Below are 26,889 nucleotides of genomic sequence, written 5' to 3' on the forward strand. Positions count from 1 at the left end.
CAACAGATTCGACATAAACTTCATGGCCTTTCACATAATCCCGCCTGTTATAATAAGAACCACCGTCAGGGAACACTGATGTAATGTTATGAACACAAGCGTTTCTACGAGTCAAATGCCATTTATCAGGGCCACCCACATTACACTGTGCAGGAACATTTCAACAAATGTTTACAAATGTGTTTTTTGAAATCGTGGCCCTTGAGAAACGCTTTCTAATCTTTAGGCGTGAGTCAGTATCATGCTAATTCTGTGGCCGCTTTGACCAAAGAAAATCAGCATTTGATTTCAATACTAAGTGAAGAAAGCTGTTGAATAAACCCATATTTTATAATGTAAACACAGGCATAGTGACTTTTTTCCATTTATTACGCCTTGATAAAACATTTTTCTTTCTTTATTGAAGTTATGAAAATGGAGAAATTGCTCAGCACCCAAAACCAGTTTTTTTTTTGTTTTTTTTTCTTGTTTTTTTTACAGATTTGGATCATGTTAACAGATCTGACAAATTTACTTTTCATGTCATTGGTCCTTCAGTTTCTGTTGAATAAACCCATATTTTATAATGTAAACACAGGCATAGTGACTTTTTTCCATTTATTACGCCTTGATAAAACATTTTTCTTTCTTTATTGAAGTTATGAAGTTTACAAATTCGAGTAACATACATTCATTCCTTCTGGTTTGAGGTATGAAAATTGATGTCTACACACAACAGGGTTGTCCTGATTCAGATTTCTTCCAACTCTGAAAAATGGGAAAAGCATCCATTATTGACATAGAGCAGGACTAAAAAGCAGAAGGAGGAAGTTCAAACCATCTCTTCCATTTCTCCAACGCCTCTCTCCCCTTCCTCCTAACAATTCAATCACACACAGATTTAAATAAGAGTGGCAAAAGCAAATGAGGAGGATTAGCGGTGCTTGCCAGCAACCGATGGTGTTATGCAGTTACTGTGTTATTATCTTTGCTGCCTGGAAGGTGTGCTGTTACATGTCATGACAATCATGAGTCTGTCACATAGCAACAGTCTTCAATAAGAGGCGTTTTCAGATTTGATGCAACACTGACTGCTACCGGAGATCCCTCCTGCCCGCAGCCTCACCGTCCTCAGTGACTCTTTGAGGATACTTGAGTCATATGAGTTATGACAACATTTCATTTTCCTTCTGGATAAAATGTTTTTGAATTTTTACCAAGCTTTTTTTTTGTATGTTAGCTAGCCATCTATCATTTTGTATAATATCCATACTGTAAGCCAACGAGTTTGCACAGCCAATTTCCTTTTTTGAACAAATGTACTGGACTTAAACTTAAACAGCAACAGCTTCCTGTCTTCATTTGTCTATTGTCTCTGCATGGAGAAAAGCTGCTATGCTCATCATAGATTTTATGACAAAACCTTCTAGAAATATCTATTTCTGGGGTGGAACAACAAGAAAGAAGACATTGAAACATTTCATCAAACTTTCTCCCTCGAGCGCTAAAGTTAGAAACGTCTTCTCTTCCCAAATACAGCAAAGAATCTTCCAGCTTTAACAGAAAAAAAAAGGCATTTCTTTGATTTATTTTTGAGTGAAAACTGGCTCATTTCATTTTGCAGGAAAATCTCGAACCTTAATGTTGTTCTGCTGTTCAAAAGGGAACAGGGGAGGCATATGTAGATTCCTAAATAAAGACGACTGAGACAGGCTTTTACTTCTAGGTCTCGTTCCGGTTATTTCAGTGGGATTGAATTGCTCTTGCTTTGCCTGAGCGACGTTGGGCACAGTGGACCGGCAGGACTGTGTGTCTTTTCGGTGTAACTTTCGATAAGCTTCATCCTGAAAAGACCCCGCCGCCACCCCAGTGAAGCGCCTACCCTCAGTGAAGAAGAGCACGTCGTTTGTTAGGCAGCAACGCGATGATGAGTGTGCGTGCATAAAAATTGCTGCATCCACACCCTTACTCTTTAGGGAGGACACCAAGAGGAAAAACCGTAAATCTTTCATATGCAAGACTTTCAAGAATTTTAGTCACCCTTTGAAAATTTGCCTTGATGAGCAGTAATTGACCCTTCCGTCTTCTGCACACTTTCATGTCCCCTCAGTGGGTCTTGAATCACGGCATCTCGTGGTCTCCCTAACGACCCTCTGGGCGTCTGATGGAGGAGAGAAGACCACCATAAGAGCAAAACTTTGGCACCCGAGACGGTTTCGCTGGTGTGCCGTTTAAATCATCTCAGCCCAATTCCCATCTCAGTAGAAGCTTCATATTCCTGAACAAGATAAATATTTGCATAACACATATACTGTAGTTGCAGCACTGGGCTCGAGCCAGAGACTGGGTAGTTAAAACATAAGCTAGAGAGAGTACCATTTACCATTAGGTAATTACGGCACTGTTTGCATTTCTCTGACAGGACTTTTGTGCATGTTTTACTTCCAGTAACTCCTCCTATGTAAAATATATCATTCTGACATTTCGTCATGTTTCAACCACAGCGTTCAGTGCATGCGTCGGGATTTTATTCTATCAGAAAAATGCAAAGTAGAGCATAATTGTTAAGTGGAAGAAAAATGAGACATGATTTTTCCACATTTTTAAGCCTCCAACACATTTTATTTATTTATTTTATTTTTTGAAGACTGTCGCATGTTTTGCTCAATCCTACACAAACGGACTTTCATGTCAGAAGCGAAGAAAGTCATCCCCGCTGAATGGTGCTGTCACCACCGTGTTCCGCTACGGCGATGTTCAAAACGACGCGTTAAGGTCAGAAAATGTCAGTTTTGGTCTCATGTCATCACAGCACAAACAGAAGACCTTATGGCCTTCTTTCAACTGTTGCCTCTCAACAAACAGTTGCCCCGTCAACCAAACTTGAGCTTTGGATCCCTAAGGTGTTCCCAGAATTACCACGGTTGCTACTCTGATTTAAGCTTTCATTGGTTAAGCGGACAGCCTTGTCTTAATCGTTTTGCCATACGCTTTCAGTTGTCAGACGATGGATCGAGTCAGAGGAGTTGAATAAAAAAGCAAGAACATTTTGCATTCTTTAACCTCCTCCTACACTTTTCTTGTTGTTTTGAAGTTATGTACTACTTTATGTTGGCTTCTGACTTAAAACTTTCTTTTCTTGCAGCAACACCCTAAACCCTAAAGTTACATCTGGAGCGCATACCTTTTTTTCCTACAGTCACACTTTGAAAACTTACTGAAATATTCTAACTCTCCTGTTCAAATTAGGGAAACATAATAGTCCAAATTCCCCTAACATACACATAAAAAGTGCACCCCGCATTCAGGTTCCTTAAGTTACACACCGTTTCAGAAATATCAGATATATCCTGGAACCACAAAAAAATAAAAGAAACAACAAAAAATAAACACTGATAATTTGTTGAGAGAAAATTTTGAAATGTTTACGGTATCTCAGTTACATAATGCGTTTCGGGGTGTCGTCCAATTGGAGAGACACACTGCTGGCTTTCATTAGCATCAGGCATTTTTCTCCATCACATTGAGTGATGCTGCCAGAAGTCTGTGCTTCTGAAAACATCGCAGGGCCCTGCCAACAAGTCCCCCACACCTCCCCTCCGCCTCGTCCAGAAAAGCCTCCGCCACCTTCCGCCCCTCCACCCGCCCTGTTTTCGGCTCCCGGCGCAGCCAGAGTGGGGCCGGGCAGCTGAAAAGCAGCGTGGCCCGGCTCCAAGCCCGGCCACTTTGGAAATTGCCACACGCGAAGTGCTGGCCTCTCCGGTTGTTGGCATGACGGGGGTCACCCCTGGGGCCCCGGGGGGGGGTGGGTAAACATACATGACCCAAGACAAACTTTCACAATTCCGCCAGGTGCGCAAACAGGAGGCCGCAAAAATACCCGGAAAAAGTCTGACCTTGCAGAAACAATATGACCGCCTCCGAACGCAGAGGGGTGCGAAAGAGGAGAGAGGCAGACGAATCCAGGGTGGAGCCGTCGCTAGAGGACAGGACTCGTGAAGGCTTGTTGCACAACAACGAACGCGTAAGATTGATTGGTTTGGATCGGGCCGACCCGTCCTTATTGGTCGTCAGCGTGGAACTCGTTCAACCGTACCACGAGAGCATTATGTGCAAGGCATATTTCTTACTTGTGTTTTTCACCGTTTTTTTCTTTATTTATTTTTTTAAGAAAGATTCCAGTTTGACAAAAGCCTCAACATGGCAAATTTCAAGTACAATCAGATTTTCTTCCCTCTCCTTTCTTTTTTCCCGTCTCGGCCTGCATCGGCGATCTAATCTCCTGAACCATTGTCTCCTGGGTCGGTTGCGTCCCAGAGCTGACCTCTGTGGGGAGTCTTCCAGGCACCACAAGTTGGTCTGTGCGCTCGTATGAACTCAGACTTGTTGGAGCGCTCGGGTCCGTGCCATCGAGTCTGAAGGACGCAGCAAAACAAGGCCTTAACTGGAACCAGATGCGGCACTGTCCTCCCAGATCATCAGATATAATTTGTGTCAGATTTTTGTCCGATAGCCGCGCTCTCCGGCGAAGGGACGGGCTGCTTGTTTGCGAGGGATAAATAAAGCTCTGGAGTGGGGATTTTATTTTTTTTTTCTTCCCCAAATTTGTTTTTATCTTCATCTGAACGCTAAAGGCACGCCGAACACCCATCGCTGCCATCTTGATTTCTCCGCTTTCCACTTAAAAACGTTCATTCGGAAACGCTCCTTGAAGCCAGAAGCAGTTGATTTTCTCCAAGCTGTCATAAATCTCTGTCACACTAATATGTAGTTTTAACCAAATGATATAATGATATCATTGTTAGAGCTTACCTCTGCTCAGCCCCTCTGCTAGACAGTGAGTGAGCACGTAGCAGCCTGCTGGTTATACTATTAGCAATACAGATGAGAGATGTCTGCGTGTCTGCAAAGTCAGCCTGTAATTATCATGGCTTTATATCCCCAGGCAAGAGACTGAGTCAGATTTATAGATTTATTCTGTCTTCAAATTAGCATCGTGCCTCAGATTCCAGCATTTCATCTTGGAGGCTGCAGGAATGTTTTCAGGGCTGAAAAAATAAAAAATAAGGCGAGTCATTGTAATTCACAGCTACACGTCCCGAAACCGCTCCGTGGTAAAAACGGTGTTTGGAGGGGCGACTGTGCTGAGCTCTTCAAAGCGCACGCTTTGGGAACCCCTCTCAGAGCCGCAGCTGTAGACGTTTTTTCTTTTTTTTTTTTTTTTTTTTTTTACAGGGATAGGAAAAAGACTGGTTTCGAAGTTTAGACTGCACTTTTACTGAATGTCCTCGGTAAACAGAACTGGATCGCAGCTCTTGCTGTTGCGTGCCGGGTTAGACCTCACGAATCAGTCTTCTGGTTGTTTTTAATTGCGTTGCTCATCCAAGAGCAGCAAGCCTTCAAAAAACAAACACTGGATTTTATGTGCACATGTCATGTCAGATTGAATCCCTCGCTTTTAAATTGTCTTAGGAAAAGCTGGGGTTATTCTTTTTTCTTCTTCTTCTTTTTTCTGTGATTTCCAACATTTGGACATTTTGTCAGGTTTAGTGGATCGCAGTCGATCAACTCGCTGACTGAAGTGTTTCAGTCTTGTACTTCAGTTACTTACTTACAATAATCAAAGTTTTTATGTTCTAAACTAAATTTTCCCTAAATATTTTCACATTAGGGGTACACAAATTCATCGGCCAGCCGATTTATCCTTAATTTGTGGGAGATCTGTGATTGGCTGGTTTTTACACGGGAAGCCGATCTCATCTTCCTGGGCAACAGTCTAAAAATCAACCATTGTGAAAAAGGTTTGAGTGACAGACCAGCCCACGTTTACAGTTAGCAATACTGTTACTCCACTGATGTCAAATCAGCAACTTTCTTCCTATATTGAGCAACATTTCAGGCAAAAAATAAATAAATAAAAAATTGGTATTGGCCAAAATCTGAATTAGCAGGTCAGGCTTTTCAAAAGATCGGTAATCGACGATCGGGCCGAAAACTCCAATCGGTGCACTCTTAGTTCTCATACATGTTTTCCAAACTAAGACGTTGTTTGCATGTTCTCCCTGTGCTCATGTGGGTTTTCGCCAAGAACTCCAGCTTTCTTCCGCAGTCCAAAAACATGACTTTGTTTGTGTGTTTAACAGGTTTCTCATAGCTGCTCTGGCATGGCAGAGTGTGTGTCTGCTTGTTTGCCTTTCCTCTCAAGCCAAGCTTTCCCAAACAGAACAGATAATGATAATGCCAAGTGAATTAAATTGAACTGAAATACATAGTTCAGTTCATTGAAGGGGAACTGAACTGTTTTTCTTCCTTAAAAGCGCCTAAAGACCTGCACGCCTCCGACGTTTTATGAGGAAAATTGAATCCGCACGCTTCTTCAGTAGTTAAAATCTCTGGCGCTGTCATAACACGATTAGTGCTTTCTGTTTGAAGCTGCATGCTTTCTTCCTGAGTAGTGGATGCATTCCTCCTGCGACTTGTCCTGGATTGATCTGTGCTGACTCAGAAGGAAGGCTGCATACCTCCCCAGCATCCAATGCATAACACCCCCGGGGGGCGGGGGGAGGGGGGTTTACCTTTGCGCACGTGCCGTCGGCTCCGTCTGGAGAGAACATGCTTTATGGTTGGCGCTCGTTTGTGCTAGATTTCGAGAGAAACCCTGCTGTCAGGAAGAAAGACATGTTAATCTCTCGAAAAGTGCAGGCGATAAATTTCCCCCGTTAACGTAAATTTGCTTTATTTACAGCTTATTTAATGTGAATAAAGAAGTAGTTACCTAATCTACATGGCAGAGGCTGATGCTGTCATCTTTTATTCAGTATGAAGCAGGGTTGATGTAAAGGAGCTCCATCTGATCTGAATTTGATATTCAGACATAATCAATGAGACAACTCTGTTTGAAATGATAAAACAATCCAGGCAGTGAACTCTTGAGAGCTGGCCTGCCTCCCCCGTGCTTCGGGCTGTATTGTGACTGGTTCAAGCTCATACATCTTTCTAAAATTATACACCACAACCAAGAAAAACCCTCCACTTCTAAACAACTTCCAAAAATTCAGATTTCAGTCTCTACGCCTCTTTTTTTTTTTTTCTTTTTCTTTTTTCTGTATCTTGTTATTGTGTTACACGGGGACTGAAAGACGAGTCACAGCATTATGAAATCATGTGAGGAGAGCAATTATCCATCACAAAAGCCCCACAGAACAAAAAATAACCCACCGGCTGGAGGAGACAACAGAGCCCTTTGTTTGCCCGATTGTAAGCGACACAGTGCCGAACTCCTCCCGCATAATGGCTTGTTTCTCCTGCGAGCTGTCTGCTTTTATCTAGCATACTTTGTTCTCTTTAGCAAGCAAGCCGGGGCTCTGGGCGGCTTATCTGTGAGCTCATTCAGGTTGTGATTGGCTTTTCTGACCTCCACGTTTGAGTCACGGCCAGCGCTGCATTAATTCATTCTTCCCTGCACTTGCCACTCATGACACACGGGCCATTTCTGTTTTTTGACATTTGCCCAGAGTGACGGCATCGTGTCACCGGGGGCGTCATGTGACTGCGGACCCTACAGTAGAGCTGTATCATCGGAGCAGTGTAATTATAATGCTGACTTGGCAGTTGAGCTGCTTGGACCTTGTTGACCCCGATCTTGGAGCCATTGTGAAATGTCTCAGCTGTTGACAACTGACCACACAACGAAGGGTTCCCAGCAGTTATCTCGCTGTTTTTGCTATACCAGACTATCTGGACGGGGATCTGAGTACCATCAGCAGGAAGATCCTCAGTCGTGGTACACAGGTCAAGACGTTATTCCACTTTAATCGAAATTTAGTTTGTTTACCTTGAAAGTCCGGTTTGTTTGGAGAATTGTGAATGCGCAATCGAACTCTGATACAGGCCAAAAAAAAGCAAACTTTGGGTAAACCTAGGACTCCGTTCGGTCGAAACGAACCTTGGCGCTGTTCGAATGCGCCAAAGCAGGAAACGCTCTACAGTGCAGGGCATTTTGGGTAAATACAACCAAAGCAAACGCGAGAGTCTAACGCTAGTGGATGAAATGGCTCGTCTTCTGAGGCTTTTGTGGTGTTTCCCTTAGTAGTTGTTGGTGCAGCGCCACCTCAGGCGAGTGGGTGAACAGGTTTTTCAAAGGTTTTGGATCATTTGACAGTGTAGTGTAAAAGCAAACTGCACCAGCTGGAAAATGTTGAAAAATAGATTTTTGCTGATGAAGGCATTGAATAGATTTGATGGACAATAAAAAAAAAATTCAGAGTCTTCGCTGGTGGTTGAGAAGAGGTTAACCAGAGCACCGGCCACTGTCTCCTGGAACGTTGGTCGTTGACCAGAGGTTTCTGCTGTGGGTTGTTAATTTAAAAAACTTACTGTGGGACAGTTTCTATCTCTGCATTACATCGCTGATGCAAGTTTTTCTTAATTTTTATCTGACCAAACCACAATGTTGAGCGTCACGTATTACAAATTAATTGTTTATTTGTAAAGTACTGAATTGCATCAGTCACGTTCCATTTAAAAAGATGGTGCAGCAATCAATAATGCCACTGGTGATTTTGTTAAAGACCAGTTTTGCTGCTGCAATAAACAGATGAATTCATCTGAATGCTTTTCGCAGGTTTTTACAGACGGCGCAAAATAAATTTGCCCAGGACCAGCAGAGGCCTGCGCTTCTTTTCCATACAAAAGTTTCACAGAGATGTAGAAATAGCAGCAGGGTTTGGGTGCCAAAAGCAAGAAGTCCAGCTCCATCTACTTAGCACACAAATTAAACCCGCTTGTCAGTGAACATTTAGAAATCATCGCTAGCGTCTCAGTGGGCCTCGCTGTTTGAACTGCAGTGTAGGTAGGCACTGTTTACCCTGGACCTGGTCCCTGATTAAAATGAGAAATGGGAGAGAAAAAAAAGAAAAAGAAAACGACACGGCTCAGTCTGTCGGTGGTCAGCCACAGACCCCTCATCGCAGCATCTAGCGATGATCTGACTCCTCTTTTTCTTTTCTTCTTTGCAGCACTTTTATGCAATCACAGCTCCAGGAGCTATTTTTAATGCGTGTTTAGGTTGTGCGCGCGCCATTCGATATTAAACATTTCCCCTTATTACTTTATTTTCCCTCAAAGCTGCGACTCCAAAAACAGCTGTCCAGACACCACAAGAAAGAGGCCCCGGGCTCCCCTGGAAGACGTCGATACGACTTCTGGACGCCCCGAAGAAAAATATCTCCTTTTCATTAAAGGTAATACCGTAAGAGTACCTCACCAAACAATTCACGCAGAACATCAACATCCTCCCGGCGACACGGCGTCTTCCACGAGACCTGGCCCGGAGCGCGCGTCACGCCGCGGGCAGATATTTACCCTCACACCAGCCGGCAGGGGCGGCCAACAGAAGCTGATTGCAAGTGGTGTTTGTTTCCAATGAAAGCACGTTAATTCAGGCTCGGCCGCAGTGTAAACTGCCTCGGCGTTTTACAGATGTCGCCTGTTAAAGCGAATCACTGTACCTGCCTGTTTGCCCGGCCGGGGCCGTTTTGATGCCCCGCCAGAGAAAGTACACAACGCAAGCCAGAAAAACGTCTATTAATAAGCCCTTCCTCTCCTGATGCTGCAACTCCTCGGCGTGTAACGTCTGCCCTCGGCTAATTGCGTCGCGTCATTTTTAGCCTTCACGGCGAGCGCTGCTTCGCGGCACCAGGAGCGAGTTAATTTTAACTCGTCTGAGGTATCATTATCCCCCAATATTTTTCCAGAAATGCTCCCATCCAAGAACTAATTTTCTGTGAAAACAGACGTCTCGTGAAGGACATCTCCTGTGACAAAGCGAAGGAAAGGAGCGGCCAGTGTTTTACGCGCACGCCGCACTAATAGCCCGCGTAATTTTCAAGCATGTTCCAGCACATGATACTTCTATTATGTTACCGGGAGAGCTTGTGATAATAAAGTGAGTCCGTTTTGAAAAGGTGTGTGTGGTCCTGGGTGGTAGGAGGGAGAAAGTGTCTGGCAGGGTGGGCCACCAACCACAGTCCTCAGGGCAGACCTTGGTCAGAGCTCTGAGGATGGCCAAGCTCTTCAGCACCGCACAGACAAATACAGCCAGAGTGTTATACGGCCACCGGTGGAGAGCCAGTAATGAATGAAATATTATATTCCGCATCAGATTCCAGAATTTAACGTTATTAGCCTCACATAAAATGATTTTTTTTGACAGCTAAATGTGCATAAATTAGAAAAATGTCTCTGCAGCAAGTTGAAGTCTTCAAGTGGCAGCAAGGCCTTGAAAGGATTTTTTTTAATTATTATTTCATGAGAAACTGTAAAATCATTTCTCATCTGTCTATACTTTGTAGCTGGACAGTTACAGTGCTGTGAGGGTGTTCGCCCCCTTGCAGTTTTCTTCATTGTTTGTATTTTCTATTTTTTTCGTCAAATATAATATTAGGGCATCTGAGTAAGCTTGAAAAGCAGTTTAAATATTACAATTTTAATTGTTGAGGTAAAAAAGTTGTCTGAAACAATTCCTCCCTTACCGAAAAAAAAATCATGCCTCGCTAACTTGCTAAGTCCGAAGTTTCAGAGGAAACATGCTGGTCTAGCTATTGCTAGATCCAAAAATTGCTTAGCTAACAACACAAAGTAGGTTAACACACCAGAACCTGATCTAAAGAAATTTAAGAAAAGACTATAAATGAAGTGAATGACACGTTTCAGTCCAGAAAGGTCTACAAAGTCATCTCTAAGACATTTTAGAAACAGAGAACTGCATCCACATTCAAACATGGCGGTGGAAGTGTGATGGTCTGGGACTATGTTGATGCTTCAGGACCTAGACAACCTACTGTAATTGATGGAGCCAGGAATTTTGTTCTCTACCAGAAAATCTTGAAGGATAATTTACTTGGGTTTGGCAGCAGAGTAACGACCCAACGTACACCAACAAGTCAACCTCTGACTGATTTTTTTTTTTTAAAAGGAAAAAAAAGTGGCCTAGTCAAAGTCTAGTCTTGAATCCAACTGAGATGCATGGAACAAACTGTTCATGCTTATAAACCCTCCAATGACTTGTGAAGGACTTCCTGTCAGGTATCAGAGGGGTTGCACAGTCTGACCATTCGTAGCTTTAGATGACATTTACATTTTTTTGGTATTAAAATTCGTTAGATGATCTGAAGCATCTAAGAGAGGCAAAAGCAGCAAAAACAGAAGACAACTACACGGGAGCAAATAATTGTTTTCTTTTTTTTTCCCATGCAACTTTTTAAAATGTATTTATCTATTGAGGAAAAGAAAATAGATGTTTCAAACATTACAAGAAGAAAGTTTGATATTGTAAGCAGTTTAATGTCGGCTCTCAGTGCTGGAGTTTTCTCCGGGGGGCTGAACCACTGACCTTCCCGACAGTTTTGGAAGTAAGACAATATTTGGCCGACTTTATCTAAACTCCGCGACTGTATCTCGAGCAAAAAAACATGCTCGTCTCTCCTCAGATAGGATCGGTTCAGTTTTTTTTTAAATCCGCGCAGTGATACTTGAGACTGTGCAGCATCATTAAAGTTGAGATTTTCACCATCAAGGATGTTTATCGCATGCCGTGCCACCCAAGAAGTAATGTTTCCTGCCATGCGAGAGGGGCAGTTGACATTTATGCTTTATTTTTTCATTCCACGTCTCGGGCTCAATCACGACGGCCAAATTACACCCCCCCATCAAACTGCACGTAATTTATCGCGGCTCCGCCGAGCTCATGCTGCTGCTGGACTTTGTCCGACAGTTTAGCGCTTCTGACAGAAAAAGCATCCGTTTGCAGTAACCTTAAAAATGTTTAGACGTGACCTTAAACATTACTCTTGAGAGACTTCAGAATCATGAACCAAGCCGATCCTTAAACGCGGCCGATGATCTAAAATGTGCAACAATCATCAAGTAGGCTTTTGTTTTTTTTTTTGTTTTTTTTTTTTGTCTTCTACCTAGAGAAAAGATGAAGTGCTAAAGTGACTTGGTAAATAAAATCTTTTTAAAATGGAAATAGGTGATAGGTGTTTCCTATATGATGCTTGTTTTTTTTGTTTTTTTCCAGGATTCAAATTGCCTTTCCCGGAGGATTCTGAAGCATGTGCTGCAACTCAAGAGGCATGTTCTTGTTTTAGACGGCAAATATTTACAAAGCTGCGAGCCAAGGCAAACGTTTCACTGCACAAAAATAAGGAAGGCGCTAAAGGCTTGTGGAAACGCTGTTGTGCTGCCGAATTTATTTATTTCTCTATTTTTATAAACCTACAGTGAGGTCTGTGATAGAAGAAATGAGACTGTAAATAAAAAAATAAAAAAAAGGCATTTATTTTATTCACACGCATCTTCGTAAAAAAGAAGAGTGCTTACTAAAGCCGACACATCAATTACTGGTGCGGCGGTGTAATTTTTTTTCTGAGGAGTTACCGCTGCACAAATACGCTACTTTTTAAAACAACGCAAGCTGTAATTAGTCAAATGTAGCACTAAAAAAAAATAAAAAATCTGGAAACGATAAGATTTTCAGAAGACGACATCTTTGAGCTTCTCCACCAAAATTTAAAACAACTGCTGCTAAAATGATTTAATTTACTAATTAAATCATTTTGAAACCACATATAGTTATTTTTATATAGACTACAGAAAGCCTCTAAATAACATAGTATACTTCTTGCAGTGGAAAAGACAACGTCTCTCTGTTTTGCAGTAATACAAGTTAATGGTTAGTTTGTAGGGCTGTCTGCTCATGTAGCCAACATGTAGTTTGCTGCTTGACTCATAATGCTGCTTGTAGCTTTGAAAACCTTCATTGGAGTGATGGGTGGTGCTTTACTTTCCATATTAAAACTGCTCATGTTTTTCTGGAAGCAGGTGTGCTACTTTATGCTTCACTTGGCCAGAGAAATTTGGTTGTTCTGCCAGTTTCTCTGGCATCTCTTTAAAAGGACTTTGGACCAAAGGAACGCTACGGTGGACAAGCCAGCGGCTATAAAAGCACAACATTTTAAAACCTTGTCTTTCCTAAATACCTTTGATTTCGAATGTCTTCTGAGCTGAAATGACAAAAATCTTATTTTTTTAAATGTTGAGTTTTTACTTGGGGGAAAAATTATATATAAAAAAAAAACATCAAAGTATAGGACGTACATTATTTCAATCATACAATGTTTTATTTTTTATTTTTATCATAGTTATTTCCGAACCTGCTGTAAAACAAATTAAATAAAATTGTGTCAAGATGTATCTTAACTACTGGTACTGGATTTGTTGATTACAAAATATGTCTGAGTATTTCTTGAAAATACCTCAAACTCAATTAGTCATATAAAATTCAATCACCCGAATACAACAAGTTCTCCCAGGCATTTTTTTTAATTGCTAAAAACAAACACTTTTTTCTTTTTCTTTTTTTTTTTTTACATTTTATTAATTTAAAACCACAAACTTCAGTGTACTTTATTGAGATTTTATGTGACAGCTCAATACAAGTCATGAATAATTGTCAAAACAAAAAGGAAAAATTTGGCTTTGTTTCATTCCGAGAAAGTGAACTCAACTTTGCAAAAAGGTTTCCCTACCATGATGCTAACACCACCATCCATCATCAAAGCCATGGTCTGTTTAGCATGACATCCAATGCATTTTTCTGCCATACATTCCATTTTGCATGATCTACTATCGTTCAAAGTTTAAAATTTTTGTGTATTTTACCCAGATATATTCTTCCAGGTCTGGTTAGCTCTTACTCTTTATGGCTTTCCTCCAGTGTTGATTTTCTTCCTCCCACTCGTCCATAAAGACTATATTTGTGGAGTACACTGCTAAAACATTGCCATGTTTTCACATTCTTCCACAAGCTTTGTGGATCTCTGCAGCTCCTTCAGCGTTACCAAGAGCATCTTTCACATTTGCCTTGAAAGATGTTCTTTGTTGAAGTTTGAGGGCAATATGTTGTCACTCAAAACTTCTTTAAACTTAATCAACACCTTATTCCCCACCTGTCTGTTGTGTTTCTCGATCTGTGGGATGCTGTTCGTTCACTGACATTCTGTAAACAACCTCTGAGGCGTTCACAGAACAGCTAGCGCTCCGTCTGTAATCCCAATGAAGGAGGAAACGCAATTAATCAGAGGAACGTGCTGAATCCCGGCACACACAATGCCTTTCAAGACTGAACAGTTATGTGGCTCTTTGTGTCGATCTATCGGGTAAAATTCTCCCGTGTACATTAACAGTTGCAGTTGCAACATGACAAAGACTTTTCTTTGCAAGCTACTATCACACCTCATGACCGTTTTGGCAGATTTGTGCCATTTTTCTCTTTGACTTTTTACGGTGTGTTGACATGATGACATGCTAACCTTTTATCTCGATGATGTTCATACCACTCATTCTTTTGGTTCTCCACCAACACCTCGCCTCCCTTTATGATCCCTTCATAGCGCACACCTGTGATCGCTGATCAAAAGCCCAACCGTCTCTGTGGCGTGCAAGCATGTGTACGGCTGGGGCTTCCATGGGAATTATCCTGTGATTAATCACTGATTGTTGGCAGGGCGGGGGAGGTTTGCAGGGTGTCTGCGTTCGCGTGGGTGTTTGTGTGTGTCCGATTGTTCACAAGAGCGTGTGAAGTGAAGCCGTCTCAGCGAGAGGACAGGTGGCCGCGATGCATGGCCTCTTACAGGAATTGCCCCGGTCCTTCTCTTTAGTGGAGGCCAGTGACGGATCAGTGCATTGGCTTGGATGCAAATACACATGCACAAACGCATGCCAGTAGAGTGTGACGCAATAACACGAAGTGCTGTCTGCGGCGCGGCGATATTCGAGAAGGGAGAAAACAGGAAACTTGGGCAAGTCTCCTCGGCCGAGTGTCATAACACCTCCGCTTTCCACTCGCTTTTTCTCTCTCCTCCTGCTGCACATGCTTACACACATAAACACACGCCGTCGCACACAGCCTCACACCGCCAGCCAGCCAGCCTTTCGCGCTTCACTCACACCCTCAAATCTTACCAAGTTCAGCTCTCCCTGCTCAAAGGCAGACAGGAGCAGCACAGCAGCCTGTTAAACGAGTTGAGGGAAGGAGCAGCGGAGTCACAGAGAGACATAGACGGGAAGGAGAGAAGGAGGGGAAGGGGGGCTGAATGAGTGAAGGGAGAGCAAGGCAGAGGGAGCACTGTTGCCCATATGCCGAGAGGAGCATGGGCGGTTGAGCAAGCTGGCCCCCACTGAAGCCTCCTGACTCATGGGAGCGTCAGGAACCGGGTCCCAAGAGAGCCTGGAAAACGCTGCCGGATCAAGCGTGGTAGGAGAAGGAGGGGAGAGGAAAAAACTCTTGGAAGGGGAGGCAAGAGGCAAGACAAGCTGCAACGGTAGGCTGTCCCACTCAGCTGCTGTGCCGTGATGACGTCGGCGGGCATGTGACCCAGGGTCTCCAGTGACGCCGCATGGAGGGCAGGAAAGAGACGAGTTTTAAAGCTGGTGCCTTTTGGGTTGTGTGAGGGCTCTGCTCGCCTCCCCAACAACCACAGAACCACAGACGTGCGGCTCGGGGTTGGTGTCTGAGGGCGACCTGGAGTGTAAATGGTTAATCGTCACGGGCCAGCACCAGTCACAAGGACGGCGCTAAGCAAGTAAGTACGTTCCAACCACACTGGCCAGGCAAGCCAGTCCGACACCATCTGATCTATCCGCAAAAGCGATATTTGCCTCTGCAATTTTTTTTTTTTTTCTCTATAAAACCAAACCTGGTCGTTACTTGTGGTCATCCAAATAGTTGATACGTAGAAGCATGTCTTGTGGATGGCTTTTCCATTTTTTTTCCGCCTTCATGACACGCTGCGTGCTCTTGGTTTAGGACGTGTCGAGGGTCACAGAAACCGCAGGGGAACAAAAGTGGGGCTTGCTGGAACCAGAGGCAGCCATGGCATCTAACAGCCTCTTCAGCACAGTGACACCATGTCAGCAAAACTTCTTCTGGGGTGAGTACCTACGTTCGCCGGTCGCCGATTCTTTTCTGGAAACAGGTCGGTCGCGGGGCTCGGGGTCACGGAAAGGACTTGTGGGGAGGGGGGAGGTCAGCTGCTGATATGCGGATAGCTTCTGTGATGAGGACAAAGATCTTGGACCTGAAGATCTTGAAGGATTTGAATCCAGACGAGGATCAGCCGAGGTCACCGCCATCAATTTTTGAGCATTTGCGGTGGAAGAGAGCGACCCAACCGTCATCAAGACTTTTTGACAAGTGACCAAAAAAAACCAACAAAAAAAAATTAAATCTGCATTGAGATTCCAGTATTTACTTATATGCGGTGTTTATAAATATTCCTGAAAGAGGGAGATGACATGTTTGTGCAACGTACCCTTAGATTTAGAGAGCGATGCCATTGCCGAACCAAAAACAAAGGCAGGGGTGATATTTTTGACAGACGTAAACAGCCGCTGCACAAGGGAGTTTACAGTTGAGCATTGGAACAAGATGTGGGGATTACTGGGCTGTGTGTGGGTTTATGTGTCTCTGTTGGGAATACAGTATTGATTAGGCTGCCAAGAGGGATCTGTAATCGCTTCCTAAAGCTGCTCGGTCGCTCCGCTGTCATCAATTAATCTGTTTAGATTTCCTCCAGCACCGCAGCGGTTTGAACCGGCTGATGGAAATTCGGAACTGAGCAAACTCATCATAAACTCAGCTTTAGAACAACCACTTCGTTCTGATTTTTATTGGACTTCTAAAAATAATTCCTCTCCTCGGATACTTTTTTTAATCCCCTCGTTTCTCTGTTGGAAATTAGGGGACAGAAATAACTCCGGAACAGGAGCGGAGGCTACCTGGGAAGGCCAACTTGCATGTTTCACTTAAGACCCCCTCCACCTCACCCCTTCCTGTAGATTTACTTTAATCTGCTGTGACAGCTCTTTTACAGAGTCTACTTCAAGGTTGCAAAATGAACCGTATTGCATGGATTTTTTTTTTTTTTTCCCCCAAATTGAAGGAAACAAATATTTCCTCCTGATGCAAGACCACCTCATGTCTGCCCCCCTGCTCCACTCCGCAGCCTTCGCTCGCCTTGTCCAAATCAAACGCGCAGAAGATGTTTTGCAGAAGTCGCTCTGTGGTCAGCCACAGCTGCTCCGCACAGAAGCAGGCTGCAGGGAATGTGGAGAAAGAGAACAAGAAAGAGAGAGAGAGAGAGAGAGAGAGAGTGCGGGCTTCCTAACAATCACCGCCACCTATTTACGCTCTAACACCCTCTGACCTTTCGGCGAGTCTCTGGGGCACGAGAGGGCAAGAGAAGAAGAGCATGCTGCCGTGCATTCAAGTGTAGAGCTCTGCGGATTTCAGGTAGAGACACTTAGAAGGGAAGGTGATGAAAGAGATAATTAGTTTAAGTGTAATGGCATTGCTGCCTGTTATTTAATGTGAGGCCCGGAAAAACTCCGTCCCCCCTAAACAAGAAAGAAAAACATGATTTAGTATGTTTAACGTATCATGACAATTGCAAATGGCACCGTAAGTAGTTTTCCTTGAATCGCTTCGTTAAAGTTCCCAATGATGCTTCATCTTCGCTTCGCTTTGAAAGCTTCAAGTAAATCCGTTTAAATAGGATCGCGTTTTCATCTCCTTCTGTTTTCGTGTTTCGTTTGGTCCACGCTGCACATTGCTGCACTTTTAATTCAAGACCCAGCTTTTTATCCACAGCAATAAACTGAGCTGGCGAAGATTTCTAATTAAGCAAAGACAGAAGAGGGGGGGGATCATTAAAATTTGTCTTGGCACTTTGTGTCAGGCACTTCTCATTAAATCGCTTCAAAATCCATTTTTTTCATTATATCTCCTCATACTGGCAGATCAGATGGAGAGTGGCAGAATAATCGACAACACGTGTGGCACCCACTCAACCGCCACTGCCTCTCTGGGGAACATTTAACTGCCTATTTTCTCTTACAAACCTAATTACGTATAGACAATTAAGTCATGGGTAGCAATTATCGTTCAATAAAGTCGTGCAGGAACAGTAAAGAATAATAAAAAAATTAAAAAAAAGAAAGGGAGAAAAAAAAAAAAAGGCAAAGGGACCCGAGTCAACACGATCAAAAGCGAAAGGGGTAAATATCTGAGGACTCCAGGCGGAAAACTTTACCCCCACCACCTCTGAAGAAAATCTCGGATAATTTGCAAGGGAAACCATATATGTATTTGAGAAAGGCAAGCTTCTGTTGCATAAGTATTGCCTTAGATCTAACCACAGGCCTGCTTCTTGGAGACATCTTAAAAGTGAACCAGACATCACCTCCTACCCCCCACCTCTCCTCTCCCATCCCACCCTCGTCCCAGCCGGGGAGCAAAGTGAAGCCCACTCATCAATAGGTAATTTGAAAATGCCGGAGGGGAGAAAAAAAAAAAAAGCGGCCGCGCTTCACTGGCTGCTACTGTGCGGCGGAGACTCTTCCCTCAACTCCGCGCTCAAAGGAACTCTTTTTAGCGTCTCTTAATTGTACCTCTGAGGCAAACTTGCTATTTAATCCCAGCAGGGTCATACTTGATGAAGTGCAACGCTTCTGTTTGTGTTTGCAAACTACCCGGGCTATTAAAGCCTATTAGCCTACGCTTGTTCCTGAGGGGGAAAACAGAAAGGTTCAGAGTGTTAATGTGATCAGGATTTATTCGGAGATAGATTAATGTCGGTGAAATGTGCAAGCAGCAAACGGTGGGCTTTTTGCGGCCAAAACGTAAGCTGCAGGTAGCTATTACGGTCTGAATGAGAGTGTCATGGAAACACAATAACCTGTGATTTTAATGGGCTGAAACAAGCTATTCCCACTTCTTCTTCTTTTCTTTTTTTTCTTTTTTTTTTAGGAAACTATCTGTAATTTTCGCCCTTTCTACAGCGATGCTGCGAAGGCAACCAGGATTAGGAGTAGGCATGGGTTGGTTTTCACACTATGAGGTTTAAAAGTGCCCTTCACAAACACTCTCTGATCACGTTCCTAATTTTTTTAAAGTTTTTGTAAAGTGATGCGTGATAAAGTGCCAAAGCAAGCCTGGATTTATGACTGTGTGGGTCATAAATTCATACAGTGACAAAGCGCTGACCCTGACAGACCGGTTGCTGTGCAATGGTGGTCAGTTGAGTTGAATAAAGGAGCCTACACTTTGGAAGGAAGAAAAATTCATCTGTTTGGCAATAGTTGCAAAAAAACTGGAAACTAAAGGGGCAAGAACCCATCACTCTTTTTGGCTCAGGGTCTCTGGGGATGTTAGGTTGGTAAAATGCCTGGATGTGTCTCGTGGAAGTGAAGTTTGAGGTCAATTAAAAACTTATTATTTTCTGTTTGTGAAATGCTTTTGTGCTGATTGGCCAGAAAAAAGTGTCCCAAGTTTGGGAATCTAATCACAGGAGGACTTTGTAGGGGGCAATTTGAGGCACCGGCTCTACCACCAAGCACCATGAAACCCAAAAACAGAGCAATGTCAACGCTTTCATAGCATTAAACCTGCGATATAATGAGACGAAATATCAGTGGATGGATTGGATTACCCTGCTCTGCCTACAGATTCTATTAAAACAGTGTTTATCAATTTCTGAAGACATAAACAAAGAAAATTACATTCTTGGTTCTTAATTTTAAAAGTTCTGCTACTGTTTGTCCTCTCATGAGCTGGAACGTGGAAGAAGCACCACCTACCAGTCTTAGTTAAACTATTTTATAGTATGTTTGTTAGCGGCTGACTGCGAGTGGCAGATAGCCTGACAAAACATCCAAGTCCTATAAAAAATGGATCAAATTCTGCACAATAACCACTCAGAAACATCAGCATATTTCTCAAAATACTCCAAAGAAAACACCATTATTGCTACTAATAAGAAATATGCTACATGATTTAAGCAACTGGAAAAATAAATGTGGATGTCCTCCATTATATTGAGGCAATTAGACCATGTAATGTGTTGTGTAAATACAACGAAACGTATTTTCACTCAGTGTTATCGTTTCATGTGAATCTCATACACATACTCGGGTTAAATTGCTCGAGCTACGTCTGCCAACAAAAGCTTGTGAGAAGTGCTTCTACATGTAATTTAATGTACAGTAAACAACCTGCAAACGATTGGATTCTGTTTTCCTACCTAACGCTGAGCTATTAGTTCATGGATTATCGTTCGGCTTCGGTGGACGAAAAGGAACGGAGAGTTGTTAAAACAAATGAGATTACTCTAATCCCTGTAATATGAAGACTGTGACAACAAACCCACAATTCGGCGCACATTTTCACAAGGCAGCGTGTATTATCTTTCGTTTTATCCCAATACCCACTTGCAATGGGAGTAATTACACTATTATGATAAGGTGACCTGCCAGCTGACTGTTCTGCCTGTTGATAGTGTTGACGATAGACTCACTTTTTAAACACCTTTACTGCCAACCTCTCTCTTTTTTTCTTTATTTGTATTTTTTGGGGGTTTTTTCCAAATCTTTGCCATTTTTATTCAAACTAACCGGTCAGATTTTTGAACTCTTGACTCCTCTGCATGTTGCCAGGTAACCGTTAACCGGCGAATCTTTCAATGCGGCGCTTTTTCAACACTTAGCGGGTTCAGGCCCTCGTCCTCGGGAGTAGCAGCGTCACGCTGGGCGAATTACCGTTATCCTATATAAGCCCTCAGAGAGGAAGTAACTACCTAACACTTTGAAAATTGGTCTATCTTGGACCGGGTTCATTCTAATGAAACACAAGCCGCTTCACCTCGCTCTGTCCCGTGTCATGTCCTTCCTTTTTCCCCCCACCGCCACCCCCACCTTTATTTGCGTTTGATTCCTGTTATTCGATCAGCAGACAGCTTTGGGTCGAGCTGATGCAGCGACCTCGAACCGCAGGGAAAGCTGAGCAGCGTCCCGCAACACCCCTCCCCACCCGTTTGGACTTTCAGCCTTTTCTATATTAAGAGGAAATATGGAGTGTTGAGCTTTCCCCGTGTTTGGATTGAGCTTGTAACGATGTGAGCAAATGAGAGCGCCGCCCGCAGCACCGGCACAAGGCGCTACCTGTTCGCGTCCGCGCCGGGGGGAAAAATGGCCGACTATTTCTCCCTGTTTGGTTTAATCTGAAAGGAATGCGGTATCCCCTCTGACCCGGGATGGACTCAAACGTATATGTAAAAGCCTCCACTTTCCTTCGAAGGGTAATAAAAAGAGCAGGAGCTGGAGTGGCTCATCCATGAAGTACTTAAATAAGCACGCATGAGTTGATTTGATTCATTTCTAGGAATTAATTAAACTGGTATCTAAGTAGCCAACTGTGATCCGTAAATGAGTTTAACTCCATTTAAATATTTTTAAAAAGTCAAACATTTTACTATTTTAGCCTGTTGTCACGTCTTTTTTTTCTTTCTTTTTTGATTTAAAGTTTTTATAACCCTTGAACTCTTCCACATTTTGTCCCATTAAAACCACAAACTTCACTTGTCTTTGCGAATTGGCTCGAGCTCAGTCAGATTGGACGGCGAGCCCGCTGGGAACGGCGACGTTGCAACAAAATCTTAATTGGATTTAGCTGTGGGAGTTTCAAACGCGTGAATATTCTTTTATTGGAGCGTTTCTGTTGCAGCTTTAAAGCCGTCCAGCGGGAAGGTGAACCTCCGCCCCGGTCCAGTATTCTCCAGCCTGTGGCAGGTTTTCCTCCAGGGATTGAGGAAATCCCTGGAGGATGGAGATAAGACGGATGTTTATCTCCATCCGTCTCCATATATCTCCTTATTCCGACCATCTTGTTTGATGCGAGTTTCCTTGTCTCGCACAGAGTTCTGCATGTAGTTCAGTTTCAGTAGCTCTTCATGTGGCTTTCCTCTCGTCGGTTTTCCATAAAGCCCAGGTTTTTAGTGATTTGTTGTTGAACTGCTGACTGACTCTCCCACCTGAGCTGAGGATTTCTGCAGCTCCTCCAGAGTCCTCATGGGCCTCTTTGCTGCATTCCTGACCTGAGAGTTTATGTTATCAAATAACAGATTAGAATAGAGCTCAATGTAATGGCCAGAGCTTAAAACCTAACCCTATCTTTTCCCTTGAGGCCTTCTCAAAACACAAGTGTGTTTATTATGATTCTGAGGTCCAACTGGGCAGAATCTCCACTATTTCTAGAGGGAGCATAAGCTGCGTCTCCATTGCAAATGCATGCAAACCTTTTTCAATAGTCTCTTAATGTCGACAAAAACACAATTTAGCAGTTGCGTCGTTTCCATGAAATAAGAAATGCAATTAAAATCACACGTGAGTAAGTGATAAAAATTCATGGCGGTGACAGATGTGAACACCTACATGAGAAAAGCCCCTGAGGAGCGGCGACGTGTGCAGTGCACGGGAGTTTTACAGAAGAGCGTCGACTTCAACACGTTAGAATGTCAAACTCGGTTTTTCATGAACTGAGCGACGCTGTGAGACTTCAAGTGGAGCCGTCTGAGCGCTGTCTAAGGAAAGCTGGCCTGATGAGGAAAAAGTGTTTCTATCGCAGTTTTGCGAAATACACCAGTTTTGACACGACTCTGAAAAACCACTTCATCCTAGTGGAGGCTTTTATTGTGAAAAACTTTATTTATTTATTATTTTTCTTCTTCTTTTTCCCTTTGTAAATCCAACTTGCGCAACTCAATGGTCAAAGGAAATGCAGACCCTATAATATTTGGGTCTTAATACAAATTCCTGCCACACTTTTCAGATTTTTTTCCGACTCGTGTATCATTTTCCTTTGCCGTTCCTCTGTTTTGGCCCGTCACACAAAATCCTAATTAAATGGATGTGCTGTGGTGGTGCAGGGGTTAAGCACGACCCACATAAGGAGGCCTTAGTCCTCGATGCGGCCGTCGCAGGTTCGATTCCCGGCCTGGTGACTTTTGCCGCATGTCTTCCCTCTTCTCTCATTACCCGCTTTCCTGTCAATTAACTATCAAATAAAGGCCAGTAGAGCCAATAAAACCTTTAAAAAAATAAATAAAATCCTAATTAAATACATTAAGGTCTTGACAAAACATGAGCATGAATACCTTTGCATAGAGCTGAACATGTAGGACCTCTACTGTAAAGTGTGTATGCTATGTGAGGGCTTCGAGTGTGTGTGAAGGTGTCTGCGTCAGGAAGATCTGTCTGCTTGATTAATGCGCTCACTCAAACGGGCACCTGGAACCAATCCCCCCCCCCCCTCCCTGGCCAACCCCTCTGCCCGCCCCCATGTGCACTATATGTTTATGTGTGTGTGCATTCCACACGCCGCCTGACTGAGGCTGAGTGTTGAGCAGGAGGCACAGATGGGGCTGTGGCGGGGGCGATTCGGAGCGGAAGAAAAGAAAGGTGTGTGCAGGGGAGGGAACAATAGGTGGACGTGCAGCAGAGGGTGTGGGGTGTCATTAATGGCCCACAGGCCCCATCTCCTAATTTGCTCGAATTACCAGCCCACGCAGAGGGGCGGGGAGGATCCCCCCCCCCCGCCAGCGTCGAGGTGTGAACACAACAGATCAAATACACCTCAAAGTCGGGGAGCCCACCCACTCGACGACACCCACACAAGGTTTGGTTTCCGACCGCTCCGTGATTCGACGACGCACGGAAGAGCGACGTTTCATGTGTCGCGGATTCCGGTGGGAGAGATGTAGGGAGCAGCACACACACACACACACACACACAAAAAACAACGGAGGGCAGAAATGGCCAGTAGCTACAGATTGGTCCTCCGTAGGGCTGACTCTTCAGAACCACCTCCCATATGGCACTGTCAAAGGTTGCAATTTGCCGTCATCGGCTCTCCTCGCCTACCTCCCTCGCCTTCCCTTTGGCGGTCCCCTCCCACCCACGCTTTCAGGAAAAGGGCGATGACAAATGCGATGGGGCGGTGATGCTTTTGGTCACCACAACAATCAGAGTCGCCAGCGCCGCGCCACCTGTGGCACGCACACACTCGCAGACGCACACACCGAGACTCATTCAAGTGCGTTCACCGACACCAAAATGAAATACGCCCCAGGGACACAAAGGGTGGAGGTAGTGGAGGGGTGGGGGTGTAGAGGAGTGTGTGTAGGTGTGTTTAGTGGGATGCTAGTCTTTGAACTTTGAATCGGGTGTGTAGCTGACATTGACAAGTCTCTGGGGAAAGAGGGGGAAGCGAGAAAAGGTAGCTCTCATTTGTAGAGTGGCCTCTAGAGAGGAAGAAGGAAGGAGAGAGAGAGAGAGAAGAAAAGAAACTGAAGAAAAATCTTCAGATTTAAATGTTTTTATTCAAATCTTTGCAAACTTAACCCATGCAAAGAAACAATATACTGTAATGATTTTTTAATTTTTTATTTTTGGCTCTATTTCCCTTGAGTAAGTTATACATCTTTATACAGAAGTAACAAATCTCCAAAAACTTTTTAAATTTCCCTTAAAATGAGACTTCTTATTAAATACACAAGACTACTGATCTATAACTCCTAACCTTTGGCTGTGATGTATGTAATGCGCCAGTTCGACATTATGAAGTTTACAGCTGCAAACGACCGTCCTCTGCTGCGGAGAGAGAAGTTTATTCATTCGTTCATTCCCTCTGCTGCCAGTTTTACAACTACTGGCAGACTGCGATTCTAAAACGTTGCAGAAAATCAACGTCACGGCTCATAACTTCTCCTTCTGTTCGCTGATTGACCTGGTTGAAATCCTACGTAAGAAATCAAGCTCAATGAGAGAAATCCAAGATAGAGCTTTGACGGGAGATGAGAATCAAAAGGAATAGCATGGAAAGACTAGGCTACTGTTGTATGTTTGAATTTGTATTTTATTTTTTTGTATTTGTGGACAAAAAATAGTGACCGGAGATAAATGCGATGAGATTTTCAAATATTTTCTCTATTCAAACAGATGGAAGCACACATTTGTATATATAGATTGTTTTAAACAATCAAGCTGAACAGCATGTGTGCCGACAGCGAGATGCTTTCTGTATGTCACAGGAGATGAAGTTCAGTTTATTTCATGAGCAACATGTCAGTTGTGCAGAAATGACCCTAGTTTCCAATCAGGTTTTCTAGAAAAAGCTGTTCTGTCACTGAGTTCAGAACACAGAACAGATGAACAAACGAACTTAAATCAAATTTTGAAAAATGTAAGACTGACAAAATTGTGAACAATACATAAAAACAATCCTAAACGTATTTAAAATGTGCACCTGGAGAGGTATCAGGAAGGTTGCAAAATTTAGAAAGTATGTTCAGACGGGTCCTGAACTCAAGTTTTTTACACCAGCGATTGTAAAAACGGCTAAAACACACCTACGTCCAGGCTCGCACACCAAAGCTAACTTTAGCGATTCTAAATGCCATTTTACCTCCCACAGCAGCTAAGGTTTTAGCAACAAATGTCACAAAATTTCACGTCGCTTCCCTATTTGTGAACTATCAAAACGACAAAATCCGCTTATTTTTCGTCCCACTGTACAGCAGCTAAAACACTAAGCCCTTTGCTTAATAAATGTCCTTTATATTTAAAATAATTGAATAGTTTTTCTCATTCAGCCACAAAGCTTCATTCCCGTGTTTCATTCAAGTGCATTGCATCATTTCACATTGGACCAAACCGTATCGTTCTGTGTAGTGTTTTGTATCATAGCTTAACTTGATGTATCGTATTGGATTCTGCTTGCCTGATGTGAATCATGGCAGGATGGATGAATTTGGTCGCATTGAACCCGACCAGTGCCTCCAGATACAGCCTCACTGTCTTACATTTAAGGTAAATGGGAGGGAAAGTTGCAGAATAAAATTGTTTAGTCAAAATGTCTTTTAGAATCCCGGCCATATCTGGAGAACTGCAGTGTTAGCCTGGCTTATTCTGACACCAAAACGGGTGTATAAAGTTATTTTGTCTTTTCCTGCTACAACTTTCTTAAGTCTGCAGCTCTTTTTGCTTTTGAAGAAAAAAAATAAAACACAGTTTCGAACTATTCCTGCAAAGACAGCAATGTTTTACCAACCTACAAAAAAAAAAGAAAAAGAAAAAGAAATCCCCTGAGTTTCATTTCAGGTTGTTTGAAAGCACTTTCCTCTGACTGACTGGGGCGGAGGGACGTCTTTTAAGAGTTTTTCTCTTGTTTTTGTGTTGATCCGCGAGCTGTTCCAGTTTACACACTCTCTCAATCAAATCACACTGCTGCTCCGACAGGCTGCTCTGGCTGATCAAAGTCCATATACATACATACAGCCTGATCCTTGCTGGGGTAGGCTTTCAGTCTGGAGCTGAATCCTGTCACTCACCCAGACAGCTGCTCTCTTACAGTCTTCTGTAGTTGGGGGGGCGAGGTGGGGAAGGAGGGGGTCCTCTTTTTTTTTTTGCAGTTAAAAGTTTTCCTTCAACTGTTATTTCATTTTATTTCGTGTCTTTCCTCAAAGGGAATAGGTCTCTCTCTCGCTCTTTTTCTCTCATTCCCCTTGTTGGACAGAGACCGATAACAGGCCTTTTCCACTTTGCCTCCCCTGATGCTGAATGAGCGTCCCAGAGGAGCGGGAATATTTTATTAGAGTGATATTTTGAAAGCTCCTTTTCTCCTCCCGCCTTTCTTCCTCTCCCGTGGAGGAGTCGTGCGATGCTGCGACACTGCAGCATATGTGTTTGTGTGAAGGAAAAGAGCTTCACACAGAGCAAAGATGATTCAAAGTCACAGCTAAATGAAAGGCTGCGAGCTCCGGTCTATTGAATTGCATTGTTTTCTTTTTAGTCCTGCTTGGGAGGAGGATTACAGCGGGGGCGGGAAAAGAAGAAGAAGAAAAAAAGCCCAACAGGGACAGAAAGTGAGCGGTTTGGTCTCTGGAGAATTAGACTCAACACAAACAAAAATAGAAGTCAGACATTTTTTGCTGACAAACATTTTTTTTAATGCAAGGG

The 26,889-nt window shown here is 43.3% G+C and overlaps 1 protein-coding gene across 2 annotated transcripts in view; it reads left to right on the plus strand.

Annotated features, from left to right (window-relative positions):
• runx2b (RUNX family transcription factor 2b) overlaps positions 1–26,889 on the plus strand; it is a 163,943-nt gene that overhangs the window by 88,566 nt on the left and 48,488 nt on the right. The window contains exons 1-2 of one of the 2 annotated variants that reach the window (XM_044106485.1): positions 13,727–15,623; positions 15,848–15,971. In XM_044106485.1, the coding sequence (XP_043962420.1) occupies positions 15,914–15,971 (58 nt within the window). In that variant the 5' untranslated portion in view covers positions 13,727–15,623; positions 15,848–15,913. Of the gene's footprint in view, positions 1–13,726; positions 15,624–15,847; positions 15,972–26,889 lie in introns of those variants that run through there. The other variant, XM_044106484.1, reaches the window with a different exon arrangement.

Source organism: Gambusia affinis, linkage group LG22 (assembly GCF_019740435.1).
Source record: "Gambusia affinis linkage group LG22, SWU_Gaff_1.0, whole genome shotgun sequence".
Taxonomy (NCBI): domain Eukaryota; kingdom Metazoa; phylum Chordata; class Actinopteri; order Cyprinodontiformes; family Poeciliidae; genus Gambusia; species Gambusia affinis.